Source organism: Anoplophora glabripennis, unplaced genomic scaffold (genome assembly GCF_000390285.2).
Source record: "Anoplophora glabripennis isolate ALB-LARVAE unplaced genomic scaffold, Agla_2.0 scaffold1067, whole genome shotgun sequence".
Taxonomy (NCBI): Eukaryota; Metazoa; Arthropoda; class Insecta; order Coleoptera; family Cerambycidae; genus Anoplophora; species Anoplophora glabripennis.
The window spans coordinates 75789-93070 of record NW_019417149.1 but is presented as its reverse complement, the minus strand read 5'-3'; the positions used below and the strand labels follow the sequence as shown (position 1 = coordinate 93070).

Below are 17282 nucleotides of genomic sequence, written 5' to 3'. Positions count from 1 at the left end.
AATACGGCTCTGTACAGTGAAAACAGTGATACTTAAGACTGGTGGTCTGTGCTTAGACCCTTGCCTTTGTACAAGGCAATCCTGAACTAGTTAAATAATATTTCTCATTTAGATTTATTTAATGATCGATATCAAAATTATTAATTTATCAGTTGATAATAATATTTATTTCTGATCGGGATATTAGTAAGCTTATATCGTCATAGTTACGCTATCAATAAAGAGAGTCATAACTCCCTTGGGACATTATAGATTCTATAATTCCCTCTACCTTTCACAAGTAAAAATAAAATAAAAAATGCTAATATACATATATGTGTATATATTTATGAAATGAAAACTGAACCATATTTTATTTATTTGCGTCATTACAAATAATAAATGTACAATTTTGAAATGTTCCCTGAAAATTACTACCGCCACTGGAAACAATTTCTTCTTTTGTATGGCTGGAGCTTCTGTTCACTACAGTCGAGGTACCTGCCTCTTCTAATGGCAAAGTAGACAACATACGCGCCGTTTTATTTCTCAATTCGATGCTATCCTCCAGATACCCCTCCGCCACCGTGGAACTTTTCCAACCTCCGTGTCTTTTTAAGTTAGTCATAGTTGCTCCTGCATTAGCTAGAGCAGTAGCAGAAGTGCGACGAAGGCAATGTCCCGTATAGGAAGATGGGTTTGGCAATCCTAAATACATTGCGATTTTGCTGGGAATTTTCCCAAACATGTTTTTTCCAATTGGCTGAGATGTACATTTATTTTGTTGGAAGCGCAAAAAAAATCGTTCAATACCTTTAGGACGTAAAGACATATAAAGTCTTAATAAAGGCAAAGCAGAGAACTCTTTTTCATCCACAACTGTAAATTTCTTCGATACACCAGTTTTACTTTCCGGTACGTTCACTACCATAACGGAATCCCGGTCCTCTATATCCGATATCTTCATATTCAAAAGTTCCTGACTTCTGCATCCTCCAAAATAACCCATAATCAAAACAACCTAAAACAAAAAAAGGAAATAAATACACACAAAAAAAGGGAAAATAAGAAAAAAATTACCTTATGCAGTAAATGAATTTCATTAGGAGCGTTCTTTAGAAATCTGATAACATCATTAGGAGATAAAACAGCAGACTTTTTCGGCTTATAACTCTTACTCTTCCGTTTCAAAAAAGCCTCTAGTTCATTGAACTTGGCGATATCTCGTTTCTCATGTATATTCACCTTCGATTTTAGCATTGACCATTTAGTCCATAAAGAATTCGGACTATACGTTTCTGACTGCAACGAATAAACAAAATTACTACCAAATCTACCGAAAAACATAGAATATTCCTTACCAATTCTTGAAAATATGCCAGTAATACAGTTTCAGTGGCATCTTTTGGCATAACATTATTCCGTGTCAGCCACTCCAGATATATCTTGTATTCTTTTTGGTATACGGCTTCACTTTTCGATGGAATTAATGATTCTCTTGCTTTTTCAGCTTTTTTCAAAATCTGCTCCATTATATTTGGGGTAGAAAACACGTTTTTAACGCAAACACAGCTTGATAACAAAGTACTGTTTATAAGCAAGTAACAATTCTGTTTATAAACACGTAACATAGCAACAACCTAGCAACAACAAAACTCTTATAATCAATGGTACCTGATTCAAATATACTGGGAAGGTAATAAATTGGTACATTTTTTCCGTTTTAAAAATAAACAATATTTTATTGAAATCGGTCAGAAATAAAATTATCTATGTACCACGGGAATTAATGAGCCTTAATAACCTCAGGCAATTGCTGTCCCTCGGGCGGGACGCCCTCGGGACGCAAACTTTGCCATCGGTAATTAAGGCCCTTATAATTCCCTAGGTACATAAATAACTATTATAATTTGTCTGTAAAACGTAATTGAAAAAGTTCATGTATATATATTTTTTTAAAAACAAGCTTTTAATGACGTTATTTTATTTTCGTATTACCCATACTAACAAGGCAACTTAAATAAAAGCTTGAAAAAATATGTTTGAATCTTGCACCTTATTTTATCATTATTAAAAATTTGGCGTCTTTGTATTTGTTAACTTTTAAAAATCTCTTAATATTTGAAAACTCAAAATTTATAACTTTTGCATTTCTCTTAACACGTTGACTGCGAGATAATCTCAATGTACTTTGTCCGTGACTGCGATACATACCTTCGGGGATATGTAACAAAACTTCTTCTGTGTGCGGTACAGTAAAATGTGATTATTGAGATTCGCATATTTTTTATAATGAGTACATACCCCCAGAGGTATGTACCGCAGTCAACGTGTTAAATCATCAGAAATTCTCCACGGTCAAAATTATAGAGAGTGACTCATCGCTAGCTTTTGGAGTAGTAAGGGGGATGAAGCGTGCCGGGAACGAAAATCCATTGGCGTGTCTGCGTAAAAGGCAACAAGATATAGGAAATATTGAAAAAAGTTAATAAAACATAACATCTAATATTTTTTTACGGTTTGCTATAACCGGCACTTTGATCCATTTTAATTATTACAGCATTTTAAAACGTCCCAGTTGTATTTTTTTAATTTATAAATTTATTATAGCCATGGAATTAGACCCCTCGTCTACGCTTATGCTATGACGTTTCTCAGGACGGGAAGCATTTCCCTATTCCATACCAAGTGCAAAAGATAGAGATAGAATATAGATCGACGTTCAGTGTAACTCAGTCTATAAACGATTATAGATTCTATCGATGTGCGTAGCGAGCAGCACAAAGATAAATAATATTGAACCGTATAAAAATCATTTTATATTTTATACGCATTATGGTAATAGTGTTTTTATATTATGTCTGAGTCACTCTCTATAATTTCGACCACGGAGTATGAACTCCATATTTATTGGGCAGAGTTTGAAAACTATTTGAACGAAATTTTGGAAAAAACGATTTATTAGATGTATCAGATGGTCCGTCTAATTGTTGACATAACTCATAGGTTTATTGCATTTAAAATATGAGTTAGATGTAAGTGCTACATCTATGATGTTGTGGAAGTATGATGTTGTGGATGCTGAGCGGTGCATTATGCGCAGAATAGTTGTCCCGCAATATCACCTGTTCAAAAATATCTGTTTTTTTACTTGAGTCATATTTCAAAAACCACCAAAGATAAAAAAGTAAACTTCTTGGTATAAAATCAAAGTCTTCATTATTACAAGTTATGATATAAACGATATTCTATTAAACAAAAAAATTTAAAACAAATTTATTAGAAAATATATGTATGTAAATATATTATATATGTATTTGTTGTTATGAGTGCTTCAAAAATTATAATTTGGCAATGCAGCATTTAAGTAAAAAGTAAATTTAGGATTGCAGAGAAGACTTAAGGAAGCTTTAATTGGAATAAGAAAACTCAGCGTTGCCTTTAAAATAAATTATATTTATGCGCCACAATTTTTCAAATCTCCCTACATAAACATTAATAATTTTAGTTTTATTTTATTGATTTTTTTCTCTGACCAAAGGTAGAAATATAATAGAAGAAGCCATTAAATGGTCATATGAAATAGGGTGTAACTTTATGAAATGTCAAAAATTATTATTTGCGCCATAATTTTTTAGAAAAATGCATCTAGCAAACTTTGAATATAGGGTATTCCGTCGATCGATAACTAGAAAAATACTGCTCCGAAAAATTTGAAAATTTGGCAGCATGGCAATGCCCATGGGGCGAACACAACTAAAATATCTAGAATTCTCCAGCACTTCCGGTTATACCGGAAGTCGACACCAACTTCATTATTTTAAATGGGACAATTTTAATTTGGAAAATTGGAAAATGTGACAAAGTCATTTCAAGAACATGTGGAGAATTTGCTGCTTTTTTCCATAAATCATAAACAAATTAAAATAATCCTCATTAGTATAATTTAAACGATCCCCAGGGATTTTTATTTAAATTTTCAGCAAAAACTATTCAGACACAACATTAATTTGCCAACTAACTAGACAAATGTCAAGTTATTTAAATTATTTTTGGAGTGTCTGATACGAGAAAATGTGTCCAAAAAATAAAAAATTGCAAATATCTCTAAAAGTAGTAACGGTAACCTTAACAATGCTTATATGGCTTGAAAGGAAATTTCAGTCTGGATACATCAGATTAAAAAAATACAGGGTGCTCCATTTAAGTTAACAAAGTTATAGATGTTTGAAGTTATCAAAATGTAATAGCAAAAATGAAACACCGAGTATTAAATGTTTCAATTTGTTGGTATAACATAATTTAGTGTTACCTATACCCCTTTACAGGTACCAAAAATCCACTTGATATCACGCTCCTGAAAACAGTTACTAGCATCTCCGCGGATCCTTGCATCTATCAAAATTTTCTTTAAATATTATTATCTCAAATTCTATAACTCCTAGGTATAGGGAATATTTAATAAAGTGACCCTCAAATTTCACGTGGAATCCGAAAATGCAATAATATATAGGCTATAACCGGAAGTGCTAGAGAGTTCTAGATATTTTAGTTGTGTTCGCCCCAGTGGCATGCCCATGATGCCAAATTTTGAAATTTTTCGGAGCTGTACTTTCCTAGATATCGATCGACGCACCCTGTATATGCCACTACTGTGAATTGGAACCTTTTTTTTTTCAAAAAATTCTACATCCTGCATCTCAAAACTCATGCATGTATATCAAAGAAAATATTCTTAAATTTAAACGCAGAAAACGCCGTGTATTACACCTTGTACATTTGTAATAATTTCAGTTTCAAACATCTACCCACCCAAGTTGTGGTACATTTACCAACTGCTCCCCATGAAACTATTCCGATGTAATTGGAGCTTCTACCTAGTAGAAACGCCAAAGCTCGTTGCTCGTTGCAGCATTAGTTTCTCCTTGCCGTCTGTGAGCGGACCATTGGGCTAAACACCTAAGAGCTTCTTCGCGGGCGTAGTGCAAACTTCTGAGTGCGCGAACTAGTTTGCATACCCTTCGGGCTGACCAGTGGGTTGTGACGATGATTCTGACCCATGCCCTCAGATTACTTTTACTGTATGGATTGTTTGCGATCTGTAAGTGTTTCTTTGCGTAATTTTCATATTTAATTCTTGCAAAAGGTATTCCAGTGCAACTTATGAATGAGAGGCTAAAATTAATGAAATTTGTGAGATTAGGGCTCTGGAAAGTATTTGGGTACTTTGGCCTCTTTAACTTCTCTGAAGTTAAGAAATGTTTACAACAGTTGTCCGACTTTTTATTATTTATGTATTTAAAAATCATTAATTAATATTTGTTTTTTTTTTTAGTACCGTACGTAAATGTTGAATTAACAGAAAGTAATTGTTAGTTTGCAGAAAAACAAATTCATATATTTTTTTTTCTAAAAGATAAAATTTATACATGAATCATTTATTATTATCTTAGATTAAAAATGAGAAGTCGATAAATAAATTCATTAATTAATAGGTACATATTGGAGGGTAAGTGAAGTTTTCTTGAAAATTAAGATTAACGTTAAGGAATAACTAACATAAAAAAAGCTGGAAAATCATTCATCACACGTAAAAGTTTTGTGTATACCCGAAAAAGAAGTACTAAAAAATATAGGTATCTGACAACAACAAAAAAAGTCTCCAGAGTATGTGACTTTATTTGCGTCCTAATACTGACTAAAATTTTTAAAAAGATTTTATTTGACGCATACGTCTTTCCTAAAGTGGTTAGTTTTTATGTAGTAAAAATGTTTTCCATTTTAAATAAAATTATATTTCTAGTCAATTTAGAGAAGAAATATCCTTAATTATGTATTTTGAAAAACTGTAGAAAGCGATTTTTTCAATTTATTACAATTTTCAGTACATAATTCAGTAAACAATATTTTGATAACGGTCAAGAAAAAGATTAATAGCTTTACCTATAAAGGGGAGATCTCATATTTCTAAAAAGTAACCAAAGTCTAATGAATTCTGTTTATACCTTTATAATATTAACTTGTAATTAAAGCACGTATTGAATTTTTGTTAATATCATCTTAAAAATATTTTAAAACCATTTTACCTATTGAAAAATCGTTTAAAACGTTAACTGTACCATCTAGACGTTATTTTATGTAGAGATTCCCTCCAAATAACTTATTAAACTCACCTAATCTGCAAAAATAATAAAATAAATTTTTGGAAATTGAATATATCTACTATTAAATACTATAAAATACTTAGATTCTAAAGAAAGTAGCCTTAAGCAGGCAGTCGAATTAAGTAATAAATAAACAAATAAATAAATAAATAAATAAATAAATAAATAAATAAATGAATGAATGAATGAATGAATGAATGAATGAATGAATGAATGAATGAATTAATGAAGAAAGAATGAATGAATTAATGAATGAATGAATTAATGAAGGAATGAATGAAGGAACGAACGAACGAACGAACGAACGAACGAACGAACGAACGAACGAACGAACGAACGAACGAACGAACGAACGAACGAACGAACGAACGAACGAACGAACGAACGAACGAACGAACGAACGAACGAATGACTNGAATGAATTAAATAAATGAATGAATGAATGAATGAATGAATGAATGAATGAATGAATGAATGAATGAATGAATGAATGAATGAATGAATGAATGAATGAATTAATGAAGAAAGAATGAATGAATGAATGAATGAATGAATGAAGGAATGAATGAAGGAACGAACGAACGAACGAAAGAACGAACGAACGAACGAACGAACGAACGAACGAACGAACGAACGAACGAATGAATAAATGAATAAATGAATAAATAAATAAATATTTTTATATGTAATCTAATTGCATATTATATGTTTTTCTCTTTTGTTAACTGATTTGTCTCAGTTAAAGTTACTTCACTGTAGTGCTCTGGTAGTTTTATTATAAGTTCAAATCATTTTTATTGAATTGATGCTTACTCTAGTCGAATTACACGTGAAAAAAATATTAATAGACTAAAGGGTTATACTTTGATTTTCAGAAACTAACTTGTTGGTGCTATCATGTTTATGAACTACCAGTATAAAACATTTTGGAAATTAAATAAACTTTCATTTCATTTCTTTATTTGTTTCTAAAATCCCGGTCTAATACGTCTTATAATTAATTAACAATTAACATTAGGTATATAAAAAATGTTATCTTGGGAACAAAGAGGCGTAGGTAAAAATAAGCTGTATTTATTTTATTTTTTTATTTTATTTTATTTATCTTGTGGACAAAAAAAGGTTTGTATAATAATAGTCAAATAAATAAATAATAACTTAACCTAAGACACAATAGCAGAAAAAAATTCCAATACAGAATAAAAATACTTAGGTACCTATCTACTAAAAATAGTTCCAGTTTTTGTTTAAATTGATATACTGTAATCTTATCAGACATAACATATTCCGTAACGCAATCTGGACTCCACGTGTGCATAATATAAATTTAACAATTGTTGTTCGTGCAAAATTTCTTTCATACACTTCATTAAGTAGCTTACTGAACTTAATGTAGATATAAGATTATTGCAATGCATTTTCCAATTTAATGTATCACCCAAAGTAACTCCTAAAAATTTGACACAGTCTGTTTCATCACTGGTAATAGTACAGTTGTTAATATTTGTCGCAACAGACTCACATTTTTTTTTGCCTATTGTGAAATCTAATTAATTTAGTCTTCTCGGTATTTAAATGTAAGAACCACTTAGACACATTGTACAATGTATTTTCTAGATTAGTAGTCAGGTCTTTTGTTGACTTATTTGAAATAATTAATGATAAATAATCAGCATACATTGTGAAAATATTATTACCTATCGAACACTTCAATGAATTTATATAAAGAATAAATAGTACATGGCCTAGGACTGAACCTCGAGGAACACCCATGTCAAAGGAATTAGATTTAGATTTAAAGTTGTTAGTAACGTCATCACTTGTAGAAGTAATAGACACATATTGTTTTCTATATTTTAAAAAAGTAGAAATCCAGTTTAAAGCAGAACCCCGGATACCATACTTATACAATTTTTGTAGTAAGTTATCATGCTGTATGCAGTCGAATGCCTTACTAACGTCACAAAAAATGCCTACGGGGCACTCACCCATGTCAATACATTTAACAATTTCATCGTAAAAAGAATGTATGGCAGTAGTAGTTGAAAAACCTGCTCGAAATCCATGTTGATGAGTGGTTAAAATACTATATTTATTTACAAACGACATTAATCTATCTAGATAGGCGTATTCAAAAATTTTTGGGAAATCACAGGACACAGTAATATGCCTGTAATTATCTAATAACTGTGGATCCCCTATTTTTTAGAACAGGAAATATTTTCCCTATTTTTAGTATCTCCGGAAAAAAACTCTGGTCTGAAATGATAAATTGAGTGATAGTGGTTCTATTAAAGCCGGTAATGCACGCATTTTATTAAAAACAAAGGAATACCATCAGCTCTAGCTGACCTTTTATTTTTTAATTTTTGACTAAGCGCTCTAAACAATTCCTGCTCAGTAAACGGAAATAGAACAATTGTATTATCCATAAATACATCATCTACATTTACTCTACCTGTAACATTTGTAGTGTGATCAGAACGACGAATTTTATTTACAATATTCATTGGAGCGCCAGTAAAGTAACTATTAACAGTTCAAGCAATTTCTAAGGGAATGTCTATTAATTTATTATTACTTTATATAGCTACAGTATTCGATTCCTCTTTTTTTTTATTAGATAATTCAGATACAATATCCACGCAGTGCGTAAGGAATTATTGGAATTGGAAATTTTATTTTGATAAAATAGTTTCTTTGTTTTGCGAATTAATATAGTGTGTTTTTTCTTATTTTCTTTATAAGTGGAGTCTAAATTGGGATATGTTTGTTTGGAATATAAATCTTTTATATTACAACTAGACTGGATAATTTCATTCGTTATCCACATCTTTTTCTGAACATTAATAGAGTATTTACGCTCAGGAAAAATTAAATTAAAATAATACATAAACAAATCATTAAAACAATAAAACGCTTCGTTCATTTGAGTACAGCGAAACAAATCATGTCAATTTTCATTGGATAGATTGTCCAAAAATTAAAAAGTCGTCCCATAAAGTTTTTTGTACGGGTTTCAAATCATGATTATCAATCTCTAACCAAACAGACCTATGATCCGAGATAATATTACCAAAGGCAGTACAAACACCCTCGTTATTAAAATTTACAAAAATGTTATCAATTAAGGTATAAGACGTACTCGTCACTCGTGTTGGCCATCGTACAGTATTCAGAATTTGAAAATGAACAGATCTATAGAAATTGGTACGTAGACATGTGTGTGTATAGAATAACGTCGTGTTGTTACATTTCGAATAAGAAAAACTAAAAACAAATTTTTTAAAATTTGTTTCAAAAAAATATTGTAGCAGACTTGCAATTTTGATGTGTTATGGTTACAGTTAATATTATAAGTTGCAAATATATGCATGTCCTTATAAGTTTCTCAGTCACTGTGTCCTTGAATACACACTAATGGATATCAACGAAAGAAAAAAGGGGCTAATTAATTAATATCTACACGTATTCGACACTGTTAGGGTGCGCTTACATGGAGGCTTACAATCTTAAGATTGTCAGACTAACCTCTAGAGCGGGCAGGTTTGAATCAACGTAATGCGCCTTTCGTTTTGTTCTTGGACTTTTTTAATAAATCTAAATAAGGAATCTTAAGAGAAGCAGTTTTTTTCCAACTCAACCTATTTTGATTTTTTTTTAACAACAATAGAATTTTTTTTTTGACGTTGGATGCAATGATTGTAGTTTCATCGTAGTTTTCATTGTAGTTTTGTGTAGTTTCATGTTTTGAACACAGATGATAATCTTTACACTACTTACATATTTTATTACATCTACAACCTTAGGATTGTGAGACCAAGCTCTAGAGCGGGCAGGTTTGAATAAAGCACTTTTCGTTTATAATTATAAATTACAACAATAACATTTTTTTTATAATAGCTGTTTTACATTGACAATTTTTTCATCAATAAATTGACGAAGTTCTTCATCAATTAATTCACGAATTTATTGGTAAACAGTGTAGTTTTACACTGCTACAGACTTTGTCAAGTTTTTTGACGTATGAATCAGTTCTATCAATGAATCAAAGAAGCTAATAAATTTCAAAAATGTCACCTTTCCATTCATAATTGTAGTGACAGCGGTACCGTTCTGATACATATTATATAAATATTAGTTTTTGTAAATAACAAATCAGTAAAAACAATACAAAACTAGTACGGCGCCACACAATTATTTACATATTCCAATAACATAACCTCATTACTGATCTGAGGCTGGAAATCTGTTGGGTTGGTTGGTACTTCCGAACTTCACGAAGAAATTGACGAGAATTAGAACATGCTCTAATTCGTCAAGAACTTAATGAATAAATTGATGAAGTTATTTGACAGCTGATTTGGTGCATTACACTTGTCCAATTTCTTGATGAAGTGACTTCATCAATTTATTGATCAATAAATTGTCAATGTAAAACAGCTTTTATAGAATATATACTGTAAAGATTATCATCTGTGTTCAAAACATGACAACTACAATGATTGCATCTAACCTCAAAAAATAATTCTATACTTAGCTGTTGAAGAAACAGAAAAATAGGCTGAGTTTGGAAATATCATCAAATGATTAATTTTTTATTTACGTTTATTCAAACCTGTCCGCTCTAGAGCTTAATCTGACAATCTTAAAATTATAAGTCTATGTAAACGCACTCTTACTCTCGTACTTATTTTTTGTCTCTTTTTGAAAATTTAAATAATATGTTGTAAGTATATGTCGAATTACTGTATGTTTTCTCTTGTCGGAAGGTTATAAGATCAACGAAATATTTTACACAATATAAAAGTACTCTCTTTTTTTTTGTTTTTTAACTAGTATATCAATGACCTGTACAACTGAAATTCGGAATACCTTGTATATTTTCGTAAGTAATTTGTTTATTGTTATATTTTACAATGTTTCTCAATGTTTCCAAAGTGAAAAAACAAATACCTAAATTAAGTGTTCATTACATTTTCAATCGAGCGCAGGACATTAGATAGTGAAATATTTGCATACTGTTATGTAGGTGCCGAGATGTTAACAGTTCATAAATACTCAATTGGATATAGACGCCACGAACAAATACAAACTTCTAGTAGGTAAATTAGAAACAAATGACTCCCCGAATCAGTTTGATTGGATAAAAATTTACAGTACCAAAAATTAAATTACTAAAATGAAATTTTACCATATTATATTATGGTAACAAATGTTTTTGTTTTGGAATGTAGCCTTGTGGAAAGTATTTATACGAGTTTGAGAGAGGTTGTGTGGGTACCTACACCAAATCAGTTCAGCAGCCAAAAATAACTGATTTCACCTAGTTTATTGACACTAATTTAACTACTAATTAAGATCTTGTGGGAAGAACTGTGATAAAAACTATATTATTTAATAAATATGGTAATGTGTGTCCCTATACTGAATTTACAATTGTAGTTGATATTGAATTTGTTTTTATAACTCCGAATTCGTAATTTGATTGTTTCGATAAGATTGTTGTGTAGTTCATATATCGGATAGTGGTGTTATGATTTTTGTGTAGGAATGGGTCCAATGTTACACCTTGAAAAAGACATTTTCCTTACCGATTGTAATTTATTTGCTTGGAAAGCGAATTTAAAATTATTTTATCTTACCGTAATTTTTAATATTTTATCATCATTAACATTACCTAGAACTGGTTTACGTATACAACTCAAATAGTTCCTGTCGAATAAACGGCACACTAACGAGCTAAGGAAAATAAACATTTAAAACCGCACTCCTAATAATATGTACCTAAGTATTTCATAAAATGTCTAAAACTGACATTTTCGGAAAACGTAACTTTAATCCTTAAATAAAGAAAACAGATGGTTCTTCAGTACTTATGTCAGCACATACAAAATTTGTGTAAGTTTAGAAATTTTAAATATTATTATAAGAAACTTAACATGATTTAACTTAAATTACACAGGCCGACAAGATCCAACAACACAAGTATATTTTCCCAACGAATTTTGATGCGCTGAATTCGAATTCGGGGTCCAAATTTCTCAGTTGGCTCTGATTTTCGACATATTATTATCTTAACTTAAAAATGCCAAAATCGCGATTTTTTTACATATTTGAGGTTATGTTACATTAAAAGGTAATTTTTTTTTGCTGAAACCATTAATGGGGTCTTAAAGTACTACACTCTCTTTAAAACGCACTTAGATTTATCCCGATATCATTTTTCGTCTTTAAGAAATCGCACGTTGAAATTTAGTAGTTTGACTTATTTCTCGATTTTTAGAGTTTATGTGTTTGGAGTTTATGAGATTAGGGTTTTTAGAGTTAGAGTTTATGAGTTCGGGATTCAGCGTATTAGCCTCTTTTGCGTGTAAATGCATTTCCAGATTGATATAATGCGTAAAATATCGGCCATATATCGAATTTTTAGACATTTTAAGTTTATTACAAAATTTGACGTAAATATTTTGTAGTTCAGGTCCATGATCAGCGACTCCAAAAACATGTAAGTTCCCTACTTCCGGGTGCCGATGAATTTAAGTTTGTGGTGCTGTGCTGTCAGTACATACAGGGTGTATCACGAAGAGGGCCCAGTAGGATTATCTCAAAAAGTAGTCAGAATTGAAATCTGAAAATTTGTATGCAGGGGTTTATCAAAAAGATCTATTCAATGAAAATAGTGTCAACTTCCTCGCACTTCCGGTTATACCAGAAGTCATCATCAACTCTGTTATTTCAAATGGAACACTCTGTATATTTTTGCATGTTTTAATTCTACGGTAAAATCTAGACTAATTTCATATAAGGCATTATATTAAAATCAGGCCGAGTATGTATCCCATTTATGTTAAAACTTTATGTTAGAAATAACATTTGTAAATAACGTGCCGTAAACGGCCGTTATTTTATGTTGTACGTAGGTACCTGTTATTTACGAGTTTGCGCTCTACGTTGTATTCGTTTCATGTTTCATAACCTAAAAGAACTCTTTTAGTTGTATCTGTTTTTGTCTATTGAGTCGGGTATTTATAATAATTCTGCATTATTATTATTATTAAATAATATGTCGGTGAAATACATTCCCAAAGTTCGCCCCTAAGAACAGTTTTTTCTAAATATCTGGGGTTCTAATTAATATTTTGGAATAAAACAACATGCAAAATTACTTCTTATAAAAAAACAGATGTTTCATTAGTGATTTCGTGTTTGGGGGTTGCTACCCTTATTTTTTATTTCAAAAAAACTATATTTTTCAAACATTTTTTATATATATAAAAAAATAATTAAAAATATGATTTATGTAAACAAATTGGCAAAATTAAGTTCTCTTTTTAGGGGGCAAACAACCCCCTAGTGAGCGAAAAATGTCTATACGATTAGAATTAACATTACAAAATAAAAAGTTTTTACTTTTTCTCTAATCATACGAATAATTTGTTCTATTAGCCTCAAACGGAGTTAAACGGATGCAAACTACCCCTGATGTTCACCCCCCAAAAACAGTATTTCTGTGACATCTCGGGTTCTAATCAATATTTTGGAATGAAACAAAATGGAAATTACTTCTTATAAAAAAAAACAGATATTTCACAAATAATTTTTTCTATTGGTCTAAAATGGATTTAAACTGATGCAAACTACCCCTGATGTTCATCCCTCAAAAACGGGTTCGGTAATTTCCATTTTGTTTCATTCCAAAATATTTATTAGAACCCGAGATATCACACATATACTGTTTTTGGGGGGTGAACATCAGGGATAGTTTGCATCAGTTTAAATCCGTTTTAGACCAAGAGAAAAAATTATTCGAATGATTAGAGAAAAAGTAAAGACATTTTTTGCACACTAGGGGATTACTAGGGGGTTGTTCGCCCCCTAAAATGGGAAATTATTTTTGTCAATTTGTTTGCATAAATCATATTTTTAATTTTTTGAATCAATATGAATTTTTTATATATAAAAAATGTTTGAAAATATACTTCGTTTTCCTGAAATAAAAAATAAGGGTTGCAACCCCCAAACTCGGAATAACTTCTGAAACATTATATTTTTTTAAAAGGAGTAATTTCCATTTTATTTTATTTCAAAATATTGAGATGTCACAGAAATACTGTTTTTGGGGGTGAACGTGAGGGGTAGTTTGCATCCGTTTAAATCTGTTTGCGGCTAATAGAACAAATTATTCGTATGATTAGAGAAAAAAGTAAAAACTTTTTATTTTGCAATGTTAATTCTAACCGTACATACATTTTTAGCACACTAGAGGGTTGTTCACCCCCCTAAAAAGAGAACATAATTTTGTCAATTTGTTTACATAAATCATATTTTTTATTTTTGTAAACAAATATGAATTTTTTGATATATAAAAAATGTTTGAAAAATATAGTTTTTCTGAAATAAAAAATAAGGGTAGCAACCTCCAAACATGGAATCTAATGTGAAACATTTGTTTCTTTATAAGAAGCAATTTCCATTTTATTTTCATTCCAATATATTAACTAGAGCCCCAGATATTTAGAAAAAACTATTTTGGGGGGCGAATTTTGAGGATGTATTTCACCCCTTAACCTAACAATAATTTTAGGGTAAATATTTACCTAAGTTACTTGAATTTTACAACTTACCTTCGATGTGCGTTTATAAAACCGCAAGTAAATGTAAATTTAACAAGCCGTTAATTTTGATTAGACAAAAAACACGTACGTTAAACTATAGCGACACCAAATTCCTTGCCTTTAAGAAACTCTGTTATAATTTAAGATAACGTGTTACAAACAATTTTATGTCGTACTTACCCGCTATTTACGAGTTTGCATTTGTTTCATGTTTCATAACTTAAAAGTCATCTGTCAGTTATATGTGTTTTTGTCTAATACTGACTCTTGTTTATAATAATTTTGCATAATTATTATTAAAAATGTCGACACAAAAGCTTCTTCAAAAAACAACAAAATTGCAATACGGGTATTTGCTAAACATGGTTTTAATTCGTCAATAACCTGCACGTTATATCTTAACAGTTAACGTTAACCTTAACGTTTAACCCTGAAATAACATAACTGTTATTGTGATAAAATGGGATACATACTCGGCCTGAATGTCACAGTTTTCAAGTTACCAATTTTCGAAAAAAAATTGAGGTATGCAAGTGATTTTTGAAAACAGAATAACTCCGATATTTAGCTTTATTTACAAATGAAATTTGACATGGATAAATTAAAAGCAATGGAATTCAACCAGTTCATGTCAAATTTGCAAAAATTCATACAGAGTGTTTAAGAACGTGTGACAAATACGTTAAAGTTGAATTTATTCAAATATTTCAAATGGTACACCTTGTATATTATTACATTAATGGATGCACAATTTAATTTACTTTAAAATGATACTACAGTTCCCTAAACCCAAAGTTAACAGCTCTTGTGTAAATTGGAAATTATTGATTTCAACAGAGAAAAATGTACGGTGGATTTGATGCACTAAAGAATTGAATAATAAACGGTGTCTGATTAATGAACTGTAATTTCTATTATCGTTATACCTTCATCAAAAACAATAATTCAGTATATTAAATTAAAAAGGCCGATGCTTTAAATAAACCCACCATACCTACTCGTAGATTTTTCTGTGTTGAAAATCTCAAATGTCAAAAAATCGTGATTTTGGCATTTTTAGGTTAGGATGTCTCGAAAACCAGAGCCAACTGAGAAATTTGGACCTCAGATTCGTATTCAGTGCACCAAAATCCTTCGGAAAAGTACATTCTGGTTTTTGGGTTAGAGGGTCGCCCAAATTTTGTCCGCCTGTGTTATCTTTGTTCAATGTTGTTTCATTTAGCCGTTAAAAATCGTTAAGTTGACAAAAGTTGCTTTTTCTGTGTTCGGCTCTAAAACATTTGTCTGATTTAAATAAAATTTCGCATGCTGGTACTTGCATATATTTTTCGAAATATTCACTGAAGTAACTGAATTTACAGAACTTTATAATTCCAGTTTTTTTATCTTTATACAATTTTTTCTCTGCATATATTTTTTTATATCTAATAGTTTCCATGTAATTTATCTATGTATCTATCTACTTTAATAAAAAAAATGTTGCTTTATTTTTCTCCATGTTTCTAATAAGTAATATCTTCTCATAGACTAAATATTGTGTACCTAAATATTATTAGGTATTATAGGTATTGTCTCATAATTGTCTCCTACTTTTTACTTTCCCACTGCGTTTGGTCACTATTCTACATCTGAATAAAATTCTGATATAAAGGAAAACTATAGATGTTATTTAGATCTTAATCTAGTGTACTTTACTCTTCGTGAAACTTAAAATTTGTTACATATTGAAAGAGATGACATCACGACGGCGACGGTGCAAATAAATTAAAAACTGTATTTATTTTTCGGTTACGTTTATACATCATAGGTTCTAACTGTGACTTATTTTTATTCTACAATGTTGGTAGTCTCATACTCGACCTAAAGGTTGGACATGTTTATTACACGTACATATTTATTTTGTAGTATATTTGTCTGAATTAGAATGACTAACATGCTACAACGTCAGAGGAGTATGTGTTGCTTAAAACATGCGGTAAAGATTTTGTCAGTTGAATCAACATATATATGATTACTAAACCATGTAACATGATAATTATTTCGTTCATTATTACTGCCTGCTGCTTCGGAGATTATAGCAGGGCTTCCGTTTCTCGAGCACTTGTGTTTCTTAAGTCTGTCAGTCATGTATATTAGAGAAAACAAGATGTCGATTGCTGTGGCTATCAGGGAATGTCATTATTGTCGTGTTTCTTTAGGATTCTCATCAGTCTACACATGCAAATTATGAAGTGTCCTCAGTGTATCAAGACAATTAAACGGAGTTGTAAAGTTTCATAATTTATATGTGTGGAGTAATGAGAATACTAAAGAAACACGAGAATAATCACATTACTTGATAGCCACAACAATCAAGATCTTGTTTTCATCGCCTACTGAACTCAAAGTTTTAAATCCATGACACCGCTATACAAACCAAAACGTACACACATGCAAATAATGCCATTTTTCTCAAGAATGGCTTTCTGTAGGCGATTTTCTCAAGAGGCTATATTTTTTTTAAATAAAACGGCTTTTTCAA

The 17282-nt window shown here is 30.6% G+C and overlaps 2 protein-coding genes across 2 annotated transcripts in view; one reads left to right on the top strand and one right to left on the bottom strand.

Moving 5' to 3' along the window:
- Window positions 1–207: 207 nt before the first annotated feature.
- Window positions 208–1841, bottom strand: LOC111692168. The gene is made up of 3 exons (XM_023455977.1): window positions 1341–1841; window positions 1060–1281; window positions 208–1000 (listed from the first exon to the last, which is right to left on the bottom strand). The coding sequence occupies exons 1-3, from the start codon at window positions 1608–1610 to the stop codon at window positions 353–355; spliced, it is 1140 nt and encodes a 379-aa protein (XP_023311745.1). The 5' UTR covers window positions 1611–1841; the 3' UTR covers window positions 208–352.
- A 3056-nt stretch (window positions 1842–4897) lies between these two features.
- LOC108914494 (extracellular matrix protein A-like) overlaps window positions 4898–17282 on the top strand; it is an 86807-nt gene continuing 74422 nt past the window's right edge. Inside the window, exon 1 of the mRNA XM_018720314.1 lies at window positions 4898–5080. Coding sequence (XP_018575830.1) covers window positions 5026–5080 — 55 coding nt within the window. The 5' untranslated portion in view covers window positions 4898–5025. The remainder of the gene's footprint in view (window positions 5081–17282) is intronic.

What these genes read in the sequence shown, in the direction of transcription:
- LOC111692168 (XM_023455977.1), bottom strand. Translation starts at nt 1,610, where the DNA reads ATGTTACGTGTTTATAAACAGAATTGTTACTTGCTTATAAACAGTACT. An exon ending in TGGCATATTTTCAAGAATTG is followed by an intron (nt 1,282 to 1,340) that starts GTAAGGAATATT and finishes TATTCGTTGCAG; the next exon opens with TCAGAAACGTATAGTCCGAA. An exon ending in AAATTCATTTACTGCATAAG is followed by an intron (nt 1,001 to 1,059) that starts GTAATTTTTTTC and finishes TTTTTGTTTTAG; the next exon opens with GTTGTTTTGATTATGGGTTA.